This window comes from Rhodamnia argentea, chromosome 2 (genome assembly GCF_020921035.1).
Source record: "Rhodamnia argentea isolate NSW1041297 chromosome 2, ASM2092103v1, whole genome shotgun sequence".
Lineage (NCBI taxonomy): Eukaryota > Viridiplantae > Streptophyta > Magnoliopsida > Myrtales > Myrtaceae > Rhodamnia > Rhodamnia argentea.
This window is the reverse complement of record NC_063151.1, coordinates 1,653,563-1,670,963: the sequence shown is the minus strand read 5'-3', so window position 1 is coordinate 1,670,963 and position 17,401 is coordinate 1,653,563. Positions and strand designations below refer to the sequence as shown.

Genomic DNA, 17,401 nt, shown 5'->3' with positions numbered 1-17,401 from the left:
CTGGTCAGCCTTAGTTGTGGAACTTGGTTATACACGGATCATCGGTGCTTTGGTATCCATCCCTTCTTTTTTTTTCCAAGCATCACGATTCAGATTGAAACCGCGAGACGAGGTGCTTAATTGAAGTGGATGTGGACATCGGCGAGATTAAGCAGAAACCTGCTGGTCTATCTTCTATCGTATCCTATTCCAGATGGTAGGAGATGGATGCTTCTTCCATAGGTTACAACGAACAAACAAATCTCCTCCTAAATCCTCTTATTCCGCTTCACAAGAGGAAATCGGTATTGCTTGGGAGGCTGATAACCTAACTTGATTTCAAAATTCTGCTAGAGGTGAAGCGATGAGCTTCATATTAGGGAGTCAAGGAATGGAAGGAAGATAAGCATACTACCCCTGCAGGAGGCTAAACTTTTGCCTAACTAGATTTAGAACAAGCAGGTCATCAGCTGGAATAAGTTTCCTTTGTGGCTACTGTAATACAAACTTTAACTTAGACACAATTGAATGTAACAAAGGCGGCGGATTTTTTATTGGCATATACTTTGTAACACACAAGCTCCAAACTTGAACATAATCACGACAAGAACATGGCAAGTTCGTAGAACCATTGTCCGCTGTCATCGGTTGATGTCATTTCTTCAGATGAGGAAAACATGCATACAAATCCGACTTAGGATGTTTTGCCTCTGCGTGTTCTCTGCATTTCACCTCTGTTGTAGTGCAAATGAAAGTCTGCATGCAAACCTTGCACTGCGATGACAAGAACATTTGCATTAAAAGCGAGAGGAAGGACCTCGAGCTTGTATTTTCATGGCTAAATCATGATCATGATGGATACCGAACTTAACTCACGATACACGCAATTAAACCACAAATGAAGAGAATGAAGTTTACGGTATGATTTGGGATGAAAAAAAAAAACTGGCCGTCCACTAACTATTGGGAAAAGAGGTATCTACATGACCGTCCACTAACTATTGGGAAAAGAGGTATCTACATGAAAATGCGACGCCAAATGAAAGAGTAAAAAACAGGATGAAACAGAACAGAAAGATGATCTTAAAGAACACAGACTACCATGAACGATTAATATGTTGACTACTAAAGGGCTTCGCAAAGCCCTGACGCTGAGTGTGACAAAAATATACAGGTCAAGCACCATAATGTTCTTCACCTACATATCACTTGTAGATCGTGATCCATAATGCATCAACCAAAAGCTATACATGAGCGTTCAAATATCAGAGAGATTTACTTTAGACTTGGAAAACACTTGAAAACACACATAACCAATACATTCTTCCCACGTATCAGCATCATATTTCATATAAGTGATACCACATTGCAATCTCCCTCCCTCCCTCCCTGTGAAATATTGTAAGCAATATGTTTGATGATACATTTTAAAGCTGCATCACTTCGAAGCTGGTTTGAGGCAGCTTCTTGTAAACTGTTGTAAGTTACTATAGCTTTTTCAGGTGTTCGCCAAACACCTTTAAAAGCTGCAAGCACCTCAAAATCTGCAGCATCCTTTTTACAGCTGAAACTGTTGCAGAAAGTTGTACGGAACAACCTCTCAATATAGCAAACCCCCATTCTAATCTAACTTATGCCGTTCTACTCAATAGAAAAGCATGATCCACCACTAGAGCAACAAAAATCCAACAATATGGTTGTAGAGATGCTCGAAAACGATTCATGACACTGTCACCCTTACACCACCTAATGTGACAGAAAAAAGGAACAGAACAAGGAACTACAACCATGGCAAGTTAAAGGGCAGATTCTGCTAATCGGTATTCCTGGGAGAAAAAAATTCTGCTAACTGCTGAGGAAAGTGTAGCAACTTTTGAATTTTTGACCTCCACTGTAACAAGTGCGTTGCCTAATAATCTCAATTGTGGGACACAAGAAAAGGTACAGTTCTGCTCACTCCGACATTGGTATTAGAGTGCATGTTGATTGTTTCCCGTGAGCATCTTTAGTGTACACCTTCGTATACTCTTTAGCTAACATAAATAGCTTGATTCAACTTAATGAACTCGTTTGCTTTAAGGTTCACACGAAATATCTACTAATACCCTGACTTCGTTAATTTTCTTTGACTCCAACGCTTATTCTATCATTTTTTTTCCTTGCTCCTACTTATCAAATTGAGACAACTTCTACCAATGGTCTCATAAACCACAATTTTAATCCTAAAACTATAGAATTACTCATATGCAAATTAGTATTTGGTGAAACTCTTTCACCCGATAACAATGCTCCCACTAGTCTGAACTCTCAAGGATCTTACAAGATCTCTTCATATTCCATTTAGAGCATAATCACCAATTTGCATAACGTGAAATTCCAATAAATAATCTATTTGTTCCGGAATAAAAAAAAAGTAATTACCCAGACGTGGCATTTCCTATTTCTTTTTCATGCTTCTATTTGTATATTCCACCTTTCTTGTCCCAGTTACTCGTTCCCTCCAAACAGGACTTCAGAAGTAATGAGTTGGGTTTTTGGCGGGATATCCAACAAGAGCAAAAGAATTCTGAGCTACCTACACAGTACACACAACCACCCCAATCTTGAAGAGACGACAGTGCATCAGGACTAAAAAGTAAAAACCATTCCCATTGAGCTAAGCTATAACCCAAATCCTACTCACTTGCCTCAGCCAAGCACCCGGGAACAGAAAAAAAAATCAACTTAACAGCAAAGGAGTTCCCATACAAACTTAAATGCATAAAAAGCAGCAATGGCTGCATCAAATCCATGCTCTCGCACGGGCCAGAAGAAGTATACGACTCGTGCAAACTCAAAATCAACTTAATAACTAGGATAAACAAACAGTGGTACCTGGATATTCATGGCTTTCTTGTTTGACTCAAGCTGACTTCCTGTAATTATATATACACACACAACAAAAATAACAAAATGAGGGGCCAAAAAAAGAGAACTTGAATTACAGGCATTTTAGGGCTATTTCCTTTCAAATTACATTACATTATCAGTGTCCGAACTAAAATCAGGAAAAAAAATAGAGCAGAGTTTATCAATAAAGCAACGAAAAAGGACATCAAAATTGCAACTTTTCTTAGCCTCCCATCTTCAATAAGGAGCTAAAGACTGACCCAACAAGCAAAGGTTCACCTCGCAGCCAGTAAGCTGGGATGTCATCTTCTCGAATAGTTTCCGATTACATAAGCTTAAAGGAGAAACTAAAGATCGATCCGAGATCTATAATCTCTCAAAAAAAAATTCCAGAGGGGAGAGAGAGAGAGAGAGAACCTCGAGCGCCCTTTTGCTTCTCCATGTTCCTCTCGCGAGCCATCTTAGCTTTCTGGCCGTTGCCTCCGCCCATTCTCGCCGCTCCCTTCTTGCTTCGATCGAAACAGCGAAACGATCAAGACACGGAGACGTGATCACAACGCAGATCACGCCTTGTCAATACGAAAACCGGAAGAGAAGGCACAGTCACTACAGGACAAAAGAGACACGGCTCGCTCGCCCCAGTGGCCGAGGAAATTTCCAAGAGTGGGGGCTTTATACTCGCGTTTGTTTGCTTCGACACGGTCTTGTGCTGCAACACATTTCCCTTTTTGCCCTTTTCTGATAACCTCAAAATTACATTTAGCTTCACACGTTACATCTCTTTAATCAAAATAGATTTTAACAAAGCATCCGCTAACAAGACTGTCGGTCTTAAAATTTCTCTTACCCAACGTATGGCATGTGACATGTGGCAAGCCATCATTGGCCCGTATCTTTGATTATCTCCCTAAGAATTGCCATATGACATTTCATCCGCTCATCGTCTTAATCCTCTCTTACAAGTACTTCATCAATTCATTCGCCGGGGGCTTCCTGCGGACTTCTGGATGTCTAGACTTCGACATCATGACCGAGATGAAATTGATTTTTTCATTAGTACTGTCATATTTGTATAAAGACATCAAGTGAATAGATTCTTTATTACTCATCTTAGCACGGCTTGCTCAACATATACACGTAAATTAAGTCTTTGGTAGCATCACTACCTTGGTTACTATCTTTATCTTGTGTCGTATATTTTTCATTTGTGTTTTCTCGATTCTTTTCCCAAGAATCGATTCTTTTGATTTTATGATATTCTTTAAGACAATCATAGCAATACACTATCGAAATGGGCTAATTCTTTTTTATTTACGTGTTGACTCGCAACATCTAATATTTTTCACAAAACCATGCATTAATGCTCTTGATTGCACCACTGAACCGGCCGGTCATCTTTAGAGAGATAGTGATAAGAACTGAGCAGCCCACCGGATATGCTCTCGGAGCGGGAGAACAGGAACCACTGAAAGTGCCGAGAAACAACTCACAGGTGGACCTCACCCATTGAAATGGATGGTAGCTGGTAGCTGGTGGCTGGTGGCTGGCGGTAGCATGCCCCCAAGTGTGGGGCCCATAGGGCTTGGTATAATACAAAGGTGGGGCCCCATTGAAGGAAGGGAGGAGAAGGTGGTCAGACATTGCGGCTTCTCAGACAGTAACCCGTGGAACATTTTCTCTTTCGTCTTTTATGTTTTTTTGGGGAGCACAGGACAGACAAACCCTTGCCATTTGAAAATAAGAAGAAGCTCTCAAAGAGATGTTCAGTTTCAACAAGCTTCATTTGAGCCCTAAACGGGTCCCAGCTGCGAAGGCCGCCTCCACCGAAATTGTGTTAAATGAACTCCCACGTTGATTTCCACTTGGGAGTCAGGAACATTCAAGATTGTTGCTACTTTGCTGACTTACTCGTGAGGCCATTTGACACAATGATTGCTGCATCTTTTGACATAGCTGTCCCAATAAATTCATGATTCCCACCAACATCGAAGACTTCGACGTGACATAGACATGAATCTTTTGGGTCGATGGCTTGTTTCGAACTTTGGGCTCTGAACAGGCTCGGAAACTTCTAAAAGGGCGAACCGGCCCAATCTCTCACTCCTCCTAAACTCCTTCGTGTGCGTGGTTCAAGTTCAGCTCTACGGCCCCCAAGCAAGCCACGGAGGCAACTTTAACAACACGGGCCGGTCCACGTGATCCCTCGATCGAGCGAATCTCGTGTGGAGTTTCACTTCATCAAAGTGATGGGATGGGTCGCGCGTGTGCACTCGGCTTCTGTTATGATGACTCGACGCGGATGAGGAGCGACGGAGGGCGGGGACATGTATCGCCCGGCGGCGAGCTCACTATCTGGGTCTTCCTTATGCCCTTTTATGTGTACAAAACTGAACTTCTACAATCACGTGGTCACGCTAGCTGGTTAACCAACATGGCAAATGCGCACGACTCCCGATTGATGACCTTTACCCACGACAAGCACATGGCTGGTCCGAGGTAATGGCGTTTAACAACGGGGTAGCTTTCGCACGTTGTCCCAATCTTTGTTGCGTCGTCGCTTTTGGCAATTTCTCGACATCTTCCATGTCCCCCACTCCTCCTCAGCACTAGCACGAGGAAATCATGGCGCATTACGTGTCAGGTCCATCTCTTTCCAATACGAGGCGTTGAGTCGTCATCGTCATTAATTTATTATAGTGCAGTTCTCCCGTTTTGTCCATTATCACTTCGCATTCTTAACGCAGCTCTCTCTCTCTCTCTCTCTCAACAATTAGCAAAATAACAGATTTCACCATCTATTAGTGGCAACGTTCAATTTGATGCATCTCGAATCTTGTTAATCCCTTTTAAAAAGGAGACAAAACTTGTGTATAGATACAAAACGTCGATGGTTGCCGATGGTCATGCGAGGCTCGTCGATGCTCGCCTAGTTAACGTTCACACGGGGCTTGTTGATGGCCATAGTTGCCTCACCCGAGGTTTATTGGGCGATCTTAGGCTTCTCTCATCCTAAAAGTTAACTTAAGTTTTCTCTCACACTTATAAATCGACCCACTAGCCTCTTCCACCATCGATTTGGGACAATCCCAACACTTCCTTTTCTTACATCGAAGTTGTTTTGCGAAAATACACCAAAAACCAAACAATCAAACAGTTAGATGCCTCCAAGCCGGCAGGAAGGTCGAATCGGAGTTTCTTTAGGTAGCCACCCACCTACAGTATCCTTAAACTTCCGTGCTTGGTGGAGAAAAAGCAAACAAACATTTGTTTTGATCAAATATTTATGGGGAAGCTCTCCTCAACATCTCTACCTTCGTGCAACAAACATACTCGTCTTCTTGCGCATACGTATCCGCATGCCTCCTTCGCTAGTATACATCGCCAAACCAATTCGCGACTTAGTTTGTATTAGGTGTTGTGCGCTTACCGGTGCTTATTTGCATCCAAGAAATAGAGTCATCATGCGTGATATCTTGACATGGTTTTGACTGCTCTCCCACTTACTTGATCACCGATATTTTTCGCTACTCAAATCATACTTCGTTGGTGAAAGGACTTAGTGCCCTATGTCGATAACTTTAATGACTTGATTGTACCATAAAAGTTAGTTGCCCGAAGCATATCAGTTACGAAATTTCTGATGTACTCATTTTGTTTATTTTTTGGGCTAGATTTATAGTGCCTGCCTGGTTAGTTGTTCCTCGTCAGCCGGGATTGACCCCTTTGCGAGTCATCAAGGATCACGATCCTCACGAACGGGATAAGCACGAAAACTGTCCGCAAGTCAACAAAAAGGTGCCAAGGAAACTCGAGCCGGCAAATGTGAATTCCTCTTGTAATCAAACGTGCGATTATCTTATCGGACAAAAAAAAAACGTGCGATTATCTTAATGCCACGAGGAAAGGGCGAAAAAAAAAAAAAAGGCATGATGTCTCCAACTTCTTTATTGTATTGAGAAAAATTACTAAAAAGACCAAAATTTATTACAATCGTGTTAATTCAGTCCTAAATATTTTACATTTATATCAATTCTGTCAATCCGACCAATTTTTATTATAGGTCTATCACCTTATATTGACCACATTATCTTCATGGGTCTTGCTATTAAGTTAAGATTATTTCCTACTTTTTCTTCTTCTTCTTTTTGTTTGGTTTCAATTTTACTAAAAGACAAAACTACCATTAACCGTTCTCATTACCTTGAGTCCCGCTTTAGCATGTTTTTGAAACTTAAAAAATTTCGATTACAGTTTTACCAACACACAATGAAGGCTAAAGTCAAATGGGGTTCACTCTTGATTTAAGATTATTTCCTGCATTTCTAATCTTCTTTTTTGTTTGGTTTCTTCTTCTTCTTCTTCTTCTTTTTACATTTGGGACGAAACTGATGTCCCACTTTTAATAATAATAAAAAATCACATTTCAGATATCCAACCAGTTATTGTGTTAATTAGTTGTATATTTCTTTTTATTATTATTTTGTAATAGGAAAAAAGTATTCTAACCTTAGCCTAAGCCCTAAGTAAGAGTAAAAAGAATCATCTAATAAGTTTAACGAATACAATTGGTTTAATTGTAACTTTAATTTGTGTCATCACATTACATTATTCTTTTTTGGGTCTAATCATTGCATTATATTATAGTACGTGTTTATTAGCTGCTAAGTTTTCATTTTATTTGGTAAATCTAATATCATAATGAAAGATATTAAATTGTGTGTAGTGCATACACCTACCGTAATATGTACTCTTTGCATAATTTTTTTTATTACAAATTTGCACTATAAATTGAAGTAAAAATTCATGATCATGAGGAGAATCTAGGGGAAATAAAGGAAACAATGTGTAAATAAAATTAACATTTCTAAAATCCGATGTATGATTAGTGCTTGCTCAGATTATTACAGATGGTTAAATTCTCATGTAAGTGGATAATGGAGAATAAGTTCAAAAGAAGACAAGCATGAAGGAAGCATTGAAATATAATGGATGTACAAGAAGCGGCTAGGATGAAAAATTGTTTTTGGAGATATACAAGAATTTTGTATTTTACTAAAATTAAAACCAAAAAAGAAGAAGATAAAATCATAAAAAAAAAAATTAAATCAATAGAGGGACCGACAAGAGAGAACGAAATCATTTTAAAGCGGTAGGAGATGCTTGCATAAAAAAAAATGGGGTAAAAAAGCGTGAGCCTTAGAAAATCGACGAGCTATGTTTTGGTATGCATTCCTTTCTTTGTGGAAGCTTGAGTGACTAGTCTAAGGAAGGAATTTTCGTAGGAAGCAAGGATTTGATTTGCGATCATATTAATCGTATTGTTTGTGATTTCGTCAGACTTTCTAGTCGGGAAGATGTTGTCAAGTTTGTCCAAACATATTCAATTGGTTGGCCTTATGAGGAAGCAAGATCCATATCATTTAGTAATAGATTCCAACGGACCTGAGATGTACCTCAATCGATCAATCTTTACACAAACCTCTATCTAAAAAAAAAAAGGAAAGGAAAAAAGAAAGACCCGAATCGGTTCTTTGCTTCAAGTACATCTAGGGTCATGTTTCGGGTCGGTGACAACATCGACCCGTCTTGTTCGGTTTGGTTTGGATTTTTGAGAGAGTCCGATGGGTTATGGTGGACTTTCAAAATATGTGGGCATCATCAGATTCCCTTGAAAAAGTCACCAAACATGAGGTGGCGCGTCCGCACGTACCAACGATAGTAGGAAATGGACCGTGCAATGCCTCAGCATTGTCGTATTGAATTTGCCTATGTGAAGGAAAAAGGGAGATCCATGTGGCCTATGGAAAAGAGTTCTCTTAACTAATCGGAGGAAAAATTATCCAAATTTTTTAATTTATCAAATCTTTATCTATTCAATTCTAAATTTTTTTCATATTTTAGCAATTAAGCCCATTTGATCAATTGTGCTCGAAAATCACTCGTGTGATGTGGATAATTTTTTAAGGGATATATTCACTACAAGTCCTAAAACTTGACACCAAATTATAATTGAGTCCTAAAACATTCGAAAAGTACAATTAAGTCCTAAAATTTGTCAAATTAGTACAATCGAGTCCTTCCATTATTCCGTCCAATTTGGCTAATGAAAAATGTTGACGTGTTATTTTTTTTATTACCTTCTCTCTCTTACGTGGCACCGACGTGACTAAAACAAGAAATATAAATCCAAACAACATCGTTTTGGTTAAAATATATTTTTTATATAAATATTACTTAAATTAAATTTTAAAAAAAACTAAATAAAAAAGAGGCAAAAGCAACGAAGGTCGATTGGGGTCACGAACCCCGGCCCCGACCAAGCCGAGGGCCACCATTGGCTAGGTTGGGTTAACGAGGCGACCCCCCAGCATTGGCCCTCGACTCCATCCGGGCAAGGCCTGGCACCGGTGGGGGGCGGCGTTGAGAGGGCCAATAGGGGCACTCGCTAGTTTTGCTTCTTTGTTTTTTTTAAGATTTAATTTAATTAATATTTATCTTTCTGTTTTAGCCACATTAGCAACATGTAGGAGATAGAAAATACTAAAAAATACCACGTTAGCATTTTCAGTTAGCCGAATCTGTCGAAGTTAATGGAAGGACTCAATTGCATCAATTTGACAAATTTTAGGACTTGATTACACTTTATGAAAGTTTTAGAACTCAATTGCACTTTGGTGACAAGTTTTAGAACTTCTAATAAACATAATTTATTTTTTATTTTTTTTATTCTCTATTTCCTTTAGTCGTGGAACTTGCTCGGGTGGGAAAGTTAGGGTATGCATAGTAACATTTCTAGAAGTGAATTTTTGCTCTAAAAGTACTTTTGGAACAGAAATCGGTTTGGTAATATAACTTATGAAGCAAAACTTCGTTTGGTAAAATTTTTTACTACTGAAGTGAATTTTCAATTTCGAAGTTATTTTTCTCCTAATATGAGAAGTTAAAAAAAATTGCTTCGCAACTCAAGAAGTGCTTCTCGCCTAACCCTCTTTTCGACCATGCCCGTCGCCGACCTCTACCGTTGCCAACCACCGTTGACCTCCGCACCCCTAGCCCACCGTCACCCACTGCCTATCGCCGTCCATGACTATTTGCCAACCGCCGACCATTGCCTGCCGCCACCCACAGTAGACATTTGCCGACCGCCACCCACCGTAGCCCCGATCGTCGCCACCCGCCGCCAACCTCCACCGGCAGCCTGCGACCATCGCCACCTACCGCCGATCTCCGACCATCACCCCTCCAACCGGCTGCCCCCACCGTTGCCCCCTCATGCCTGCCACCGCCGACCGTTGACCACCGTCGCACCACGTCGACTACCACTATCGACTACCCCGCCCATTGCAGCGGTTTACCGTTGACCTTTGCCATCCATTGATAGCCGATGCCACCACCGCGATTTCGCGAAGTCACCATCTCGGATTGTCGGAGTAAAAAATAAATATTTTTTACCAATAAAAATTATTCTTGAAAGAAATTTAAATTTTTTTTAAAATGAAGTATAAATTTTTGACTGTCGATAATAATTTTTCATAAAATATTTTGTATTAATAATTTTCAGAAGTATAAATTTTCAAATGTTATCAAATGAATTTTTATAATCAAAAAAGAATTTTTACTTATTTTGAAGCACAGGGCCTTTACTCAAATGCCACGCGGCCGCCGGATCACTTGGGAATTGGGATGGGTTTGTCCGCTTTTCGTACGCCCTTCCCTTGGCTTTTTACTTTGGCCGCCGTTGCCAGCTGTTACCGGGTCCCACTCTAACCCTCCTCCAATTTTTCTATACGAAAAAAAGGAATTGATTGGAAATTTCCAAAGAATTGAAAATTGCTAAGGATTTGGTTAAAAGCTCTTGGAAAAGGAGGGAAGAAAAAACAGGGGACTCAAAATTTAGGTCAAAAGTAATTAATTAATGATTCGACAATTGGGTGGGATATGAGAGACGCGAAATTCAAGATGATAGCATTTCTACCATAGGTGAGAAAAAAGTTGCCCAAATAGAAAACCGTCCGGCCTATCGATTATGAGTAAATTTTCTCGAGAGTAACAATCCGATTTTAAATTCTATTTTTATTTGTAATTAGTAATTTTTGGTTCGGTTTTAGGTTTCACGAGTGGAATTACCCACTCGGACTACTTGGACCGGATTGAATTCTGTTGTTTTTTTGCCCTGAATGGGAAAATTCTTTCATTTTCTTCCAAGACCTGCGGCTTGACTGGCTGGCTATACACTTGTTATGGAGCTGCTTTCCATTTTGTTTTGGGTGGGGTGGGGGGTCATAATTAAGTTGCTTTCTTTGAAATGTAGCATCTCGACCATCAAATTAGATTAAATGCTGACGAATTCGTTCTGCTAAGTGCTAGGCTAAGCTTGCTTAGCTATGCGCAGCACGTGACGTGTGGTCCAGCAATTTTCAGGAAATTCGTGGTTGGTCTGCAGAAGAAGCCCACAAAGAATGTCACCGGAGAAAGGAAAGAAAGAAGTAGATACAGAACACATTGAACGGAAAAAGAAAGAGGAAAGAGAGAATACAACAAATCACAATAAAATAAAAAGCAAAACAAAACAAAAAAAAGAACATATGAACGGTTATATTGGCCTACCTGAGAATCGGACCAGATCGGTCGATCTGGTTTCAGGACCAGGTGGGCCGATTTCCGATTTCAAAAATAGGGAATCATCCCTTTGGTCTGTTTCTCAATTCCGAAGTGGAAATCGGACCTCCGAGAATTGATCATGCCTAATCTCCTCTCTCTCACGCCTTCCAAGCGCAATCGAGAAAAGTGTGGCGATTTTTAGCGACGTGTGAAAAAAGAACGAGGGTTTATCTGTAATATTATAATTTTATACATATGGCATTCATTTCATATTAAAGATGTCATGATAATGATACCAAACAACATGCATACTCGACGCTACTATACAAACAAAAAAAAAACACGAAGTGCCAACCAAATTTCTTTATCGACGCTTGAAAAGTAACCAATTTACCTTATAAAAAGATTGCAATTTATGGTCGTCAATATTCTGACTTTTTTTTCATTATGCTCTAATATTAGCACCATGGGAAATCAAATTCTTTTCCTAAGACGATACTCAGTGCCCTAATGCACTTATTAACAAAAAAAATAGTGATGCTACCTACACTGAAATTAGGATATATTAGTCATACCCTCCTCTCCTGATGTAATAGACCACGAGTAAATTACATATAACATTCAAGTCAGTTCAACCTCCATACGGTATTCATGAAGAGTAACGGGAGCAACAGGCCGGTTCAAAGTAAGTCCCAAGTGAAAAATTTGGGAACCGGCCTTGATCGGTTTAGTTCCGAGTTCTTGGCCTTGAATTGATTTCAAGGCTGGCTCTCGGGCAGAATCGATTTTGAACAGGTCCAAAACAAAATACTACGGTCTTTTATCAAGAACTTTCGCAAAAAAAAAAAAAAAAAAGGAGGTTGGGCACTGCGACTAAGCAAGTCATTAAATTATGGTGTCTTATGCAAAAAAAATAGTGCCTATGATAAAGTCATTAAATAAAAAATGAAAAAAAAGTAGACTGATTCCTAGGTGGACCCTAAACCGACCGATTCGATTTCAGGTCGGTTTCAAGATCGATTGGTTTGTTTTTCCGATTCACGAATCGATCACCTTAATTAAAGATAATGTAAACGAGCATTTTGGACAATAAAAAAAACAGAAAATCGATACTTCGTATGTCAGTAAAACATTGCGCTGGAAATGATTGGAAGGGAACGTTGGGTTGGAAATGATATTATTTTATCGTCGGAATGTCTGACTATCGAAACTTGTGAATAGTCATTTTAAAAATGCAAATTGGAATGAAAAAACAAACCGACCAGGCTTGTTCCTCAAAGCAGAAGAGAAGTTAGCATTATTCTAGGAGAGAGAAACTCCTGTCCCAGGTGGGTTGCGAAAGCCGGGGAAGAAAATTGCAAAAGAATATACCTTTCCTCTGCTCTGCAAATATCCCTCTTCTTCCTCCTTTGCCTCTCTCTCTCTCTCTCTCTCTCTCTCTCTCTCTTCAGCTTTTTCGCAGTCGTTTCCTTTTCTTCTCTCCGCCTAACCCACGCAGTCCCGTGACCAGCAGCTTTTCAGTCCTTATCGCTTCGTCTTTGCCTTCCCTTTTTCTTACATCGTCTCCGTCTCTTCCTTCTCTCCGTGTGTGTTCGCGATCATGGAGTGGGTCCACGAGCTGTTCGCGACGGCAGTTCTCGCCGTCCTTTTCTCCTTCGTCGTCGCCAAGCTCGTCTCGGTGGCCATGGCTGGCGACGACGTTCGCGATTCCGAGAGCGAGCCCGGGAAGGGCGTCGATCGCGTTTCCGTGGCGGAAGATGTGAAGTTCGAAGAAGCGAGGTTGAGTTCTCGGGGCTCCGAGAGCGAGAAGGGAGTCGAGTTCGTGCAGGAAACTGCGGGTAAGGTCGATCGGTTTGAAGAGGGGGCTGTTTCCGCGGAGGAAGCTGTTGAGCCAGTGCGACGCGGCGGAGAAATTGGAGCAGAGCGTGACGAAGCGGTGGCGGAATCATCCGTGGCCGTTGAATTGCCGGCTGTGTCAAAGGAGGAGGAGGAGGAGAGTGTCGGTGCATCGGAGTTGATTGTAGAGAAAGAAGGCGAATGTCGTTCCGGCGGGGCCAAAGAAGACGATCACCTTCCCTTGCTTGAAGGTAAAGACGAGGAGTCGCAACCTCATGAGCCTAAATGTTCGGAGACGGCGCGAGCAGAGCAGTCAGAGCATGAACAAGAGCAAATTGATAAAGAAACAGAGGTTTTCGGGGTGGACAGTGACGACGACGACGGCTGGGAGGGGATCGAGAGGAGTGAGTTGGAGAAGAAATTTGCAGTGGCGGCGAAATATGTTGACCCTGCAAATATGGATGATCGGGTGGGGAGCGTCGGCGGCGATGTGAAAATGCAGCTCTATGGGCTTCACAAAGTGGCCACCGAAGGGCCTTGCCACGAACCGCAGCCTATGGCTCTCATGGTCTCTGCCCGTGCTAAGTGGTACCATAGCTCCTGCACTCTCTCCTTTCTTTCGTGCGTGGTGATCTATTTGTTTTTGTTAGCGGCTTTCGTAATTGAACGATCGAGTTCTCCTTTGTTTTACACTTTAGGCGCAATTACAACTAAAGAAAGGATTTGACTGTTGAACTCTGAAGCAGAGATTGAGTTGAAAGCATCTAATCAGAATATTGAAACTTCCGATAATGTTAAGGAAAGAAGGACGCAAGGGGTTGTCAATTAGCCTTTGAAATAACGGAAGGGAGAAGTAATTAATGATTTAGATAATTTCCTCATCGAGTGGATGATGCAATTCTTGTGCTTGTTTTTCTGAAAAGCTACATAAATTCAAGAAACTGTTTTAGTAGAAGCTTTGTTGACCAAGGGTACAGGATTATGATTTGCAATGCAGGTGATAAAATGATTGTTTACTCCTGTCTAGTTTCTTGTTGTTGATCCAAACATTTGTTTTCTGGTGTCCGAATCAAAATCGATGTACTTCTACCTGCCATTTTGGACTGGTGAAAATCCACCAGACGACAATGAGGGCATTTCCAGTTTTCTGGCTCTCAGCCACATCGTGCAGTTGTCTGGTTTGAGCCACTTACTTAAGTTCGGAGCTGGTCGTCGTTGAATAAGAAGATAATTGTTGATGACTTAGATGGTAAACATACTAAGTAAAAATTGATTGGCTAGAAAGTTTAAGTCCCTCAAAAGCACCTGCATTATGAGGAACTGTGTTACTCAACGTTCCATAGGAAACCTTTCAAACTGAAACCAAGAAAGCAAACATGCACAAAACTTAGGGCTTGCGCTGTGCCGAGTTACACGGTATAGTTTGATTGCTAGGTATATAACAGGGTTGACAGCTGCTATGTGTGAGTGATGGAGGGAAGTGCTTACGTTGTGCAAGGAATGCTTGGCAAAGGCTAGGGAACATGAGCCCGGATGTGGCAATGGAGCGATACATTTCTCTTCTAGCTGAAAATATTCCAGATTGGGAAGTAGCAAGAACTACTGTAAGTTTCTTTTGTGAGGGTAAACTTCATTGCTACTCTTTGTCAAATATCAACTATGTACTTGTGCTGGCCTTAGCAGGATGAGAACAAATTAGATGTTGCCATGCCTGGAGCTCAGGATTGTAACTTAAGCACTATTTCATGCGATCAGCTTAAGTGCACTAATCTAAGGTAGTATATGACTATACTGGTCAAGTTGATCATCTACTATGTTCATGTCTGGTCCATTCTACTATGTTCACGAGTTGTCTCCCATATGATCATCTTTCTTGCAGGGAACCATCAATGGCATCTGTTACTGGTCAAATTGATCCCAGTAAGGATGAAAATCAGTGAACAGGGTATGGTTGCTGATGCATGCACTTTGTAATGGCAAATTTTTCCTCTGATCATACAAATTCTTTTCACAAAACTTAATGGTCTGAGCTGAGATGTATAGTTAGTATCTTTGTCGATGTTTCTTTTCTGAGAAGACTGGAGAAGAGTCCATTCAGATGGACTAAAAGTTTACCAACATTCAAAACTTTCCATTCTTTGCAAGTCTGTTCAGTTATGTTATTGCCTTATAATGTCAAGCTCATGATGTTTATAGGGATCTTTCGTTGTCTGTCGTGCTTTAGTGAGAGCTTGATTGATATGTTGAGCTGCAACAGCAATGACAACAACCATGAATTTACAAATAGACAGCTAAAAGCATCTAATGGAAAGGCTTAGTGGTCTAGGAAATCTGTGTTCTGTCTGTTCATCCTCTAGTTTAGGATTTGCCTGCAGTATCAGGGAAGCACCATTTGGTCTTCCCATGACGAATCTTTTTAGTGAAAACTCTTGAACAACCTGCCATGAGAGATCGACCTCATTTTATTAGTTTTGAAGGCAAAAAAATTGCAAATGCTGGTATGTTCACTCCGTTGGTGCATATAATCAATCTCTACCAATCCTTTGGTGGTCTTGTTTTTGTCAAAACAGTCTCGTCATGCTGAAGAATTTACAGCATTGGCATAAGCTTTTCTTTTTCAATTTGTTGTTTGAATTTCCTCAGGTTAAAGAGTGATTGGGATTACATTGTTCGTGTCCTTTGACTGCAGGGAAACTGGATTTGCTGGGAGTTATATAGATCGGCAGCCACAGTTTGAGGTTCTCCTTCTGTTAATATTATCAATTGTTTGTCTAGATTGACGTCCACGATTGTGTTTAAGAAGCTGCGCATGTGGCACATAAGCATGTATATGGGTATGTACATAGATATGGAGTCTCGTTAAAACGGTCCTTAAAAAGGGTTTCTATGCTGGGGAAACTGTATGCATCTACTTTCTGCTTACAGCTTTTCCGTGTTCTGAATTCTCCAAATGATGAAGAGAATATGATTTCACGTTACCTGAAAAATGAAAAGGTTCGTCCTTCTGGATTCTTTTCGAATGACCTATTGTTTTGTTTGTGCAATTGGTCATACGAAATACTTCTGCGGCATCATGTTGGCCTAGGTCCAAAAATAGAAAGATGCTAGTTGTAAGTTGGATTTTTATCCCTAAGCAACCCAAAGTACCGAACATTTTGCTTGTGCCACCTATGAACCGTGTCTCATTTCTCCTTATCTGCAGGAACGCATTCTACATTTCCTTTAACTACACTTCACGATTTTTCTGCCTTATTAGGTGGTGTCTTCTGCCACATTTGTCCTGTTTTGCTTGCTTTTGCATCTTTTTGAACTTTGACTTTGGAACTACGTGCATGCCTGGAGTTACGTGAAAGAATACCCATCGGCGTTGTGCCAGTTAACATTCCTTTTGGTGAAATTGAATCGCATCTTGAATTTGCTTCCATGAGTTTGTGAGTGCCTGTCACACTTCTTTTTCCCTTGTTCCTGAAGCTGTGTTCGAGATCTTGGAGGATTTTAAGAGACATATTCTCACGTTTTTTTGGGGTTTCCCCTGCTTCTCTGTGGCCTTATAACGTAGCTCTATAGGTTGCCTTAGACTCTGGAAAAGTTCAACTTTGTGACGTAGCTAAAAAATTGTTCAATCATTGACTCACCGCGAATACTTTTGCTTCTCTTTTTGGTTGGAGAGCAATAAGTTGGATAGCAGGCGTTAGGCACATGATATTTAAATTTGCACGAGGCACTAGCTGCATTCTGTGAACCTTGAGTGACCGCTCTCCTGTAGTAACCCGTCATATCGAAGTTCATTTTCTAGCCATGTTCCTTATTAAAGTACCGTGTCACTCTCATGACTCGCACATTTGATTTCTTTCAACTGTTTTAAGTTTTTTTTCTCGATTGGCTATTTGACTTGCCATATACGGCTGAAATGATGTGATCTGCTTTTTCTGTGGTCTGTTGACTGAAGCTCTGTTTTATTAGTAATTCCCCCCCTTTGCTCATCTTTTGATGTTAGTGACCCCCCTCCTAATTTCGTGACAACGCCAACTAAACTATAGATAGACCCATCGTAACTTCTATGCGAAATCTGGTCGTGTGAGATTTTGACTTTCTC

The 17,401-nt window shown here is 40.7% G+C and overlaps 2 protein-coding genes and 1 long non-coding RNA gene across 5 annotated transcripts; 1 reads left to right on the top strand and 2 right to left on the bottom strand.

Annotated features, from left to right (window-relative positions):
• Positions 1-58: 58 nt before the first annotated feature.
• On the top strand, positions 59-16,195 carry LOC115746360 (acyl-CoA-binding domain-containing protein 3). Of its 3 annotated transcripts, none has more exons than XM_048275245.1 (6): positions 59-72; positions 13,018-13,893; positions 14,804-14,909; positions 14,989-15,080; positions 15,185-15,250; positions 15,949-16,195. In XM_048275245.1, exons 2-5 carry the CDS (start codon positions 13,070-13,072, stop codon positions 15,243-15,245), a joined length of 1,083 nt encoding a protein of 360 aa, XP_048131202.1. In that variant the 5' UTR covers positions 59-72; positions 13,018-13,069; the 3' UTR covers positions 15,246-15,250; positions 15,949-16,195. The 3 variants fall into 3 exon arrangements, with proteins under 3 accessions (XP_048131202.1, XP_030537946.1, XP_030537947.1); XM_030682086.2 differs by having other exon boundaries at positions 15,185-15,281; XM_030682087.2 differs by lacking the exon at positions 59-72 and having other exon boundaries at positions 12,818-13,893.
• LOC115746362 (uncharacterized protein At2g23090-like) lies at positions 511-3,526 on the bottom strand. The gene is made up of 3 exons (XM_030682089.2): positions 3,286-3,526; positions 2,854-2,894; positions 511-753 (listed from the first exon to the last, which is right to left on the bottom strand). Exons 1-3 carry the CDS (start codon positions 3,356-3,358, stop codon positions 634-636), a joined length of 234 nt encoding a protein of 77 aa, XP_030537949.1. The 5' UTR covers positions 3,359-3,526; the 3' UTR covers positions 511-633.
• LOC115746363 lies at positions 1,314-2,847 on the bottom strand. Its single transcript, XR_004016026.1, has 2 exons — positions 1,497-2,847; positions 1,314-1,466 (listed from the first exon to the last, which is right to left on the bottom strand). It is a non-coding gene; the product is annotated as an uncharacterized LOC115746363 (long non-coding RNA).
• Positions 16,196-17,401: the final 1,206 nt, after the last annotated feature.

What these genes read in the sequence shown, in the direction of transcription:
- LOC115746360 (XM_048275245.1), top strand. Translation starts at nt 13,070, where the DNA reads ATGGAGTGGGTCCACGAGCTGTTCGCGACGGCAGTTCTCGCCGTCCTT. An exon ending in GGGAAGTAGCAAGAACTACT is followed by an intron (nt 14,910 to 14,988) that starts GTAAGTTTCTTT and finishes TGGCCTTAGCAG; the next exon opens with GATGAGAACAAATTAGATGT. An exon ending in CTTAAGTGCACTAATCTAAG is followed by an intron (nt 15,081 to 15,184) that starts GTAGTATATGAC and finishes TCTTTCTTGCAG; the next exon opens with GGAACCATCAATGGCATCTG.
- LOC115746362 (XM_030682089.2), bottom strand. Translation starts at nt 3,358, where the DNA reads ATGGGCGGAGGCAACGGCCAGAAAGCTAAGATGGCTCGCGAGAGGAAC. An exon ending in GAAGCAAAAGGGCGCTCGAG is followed by an intron (nt 2,895 to 3,285) that starts GTTCTCTCTCTC and finishes ATATAATTACAG; the next exon opens with GAAGTCAGCTTGAGTCAAAC. An exon ending in AGAAAGCCATGAATATCCAG is followed by an intron (nt 754 to 2,853) that starts GTACCACTGTTT and finishes TTGTCATCGCAG; the next exon opens with TGCAAGGTTTGCATGCAGAC.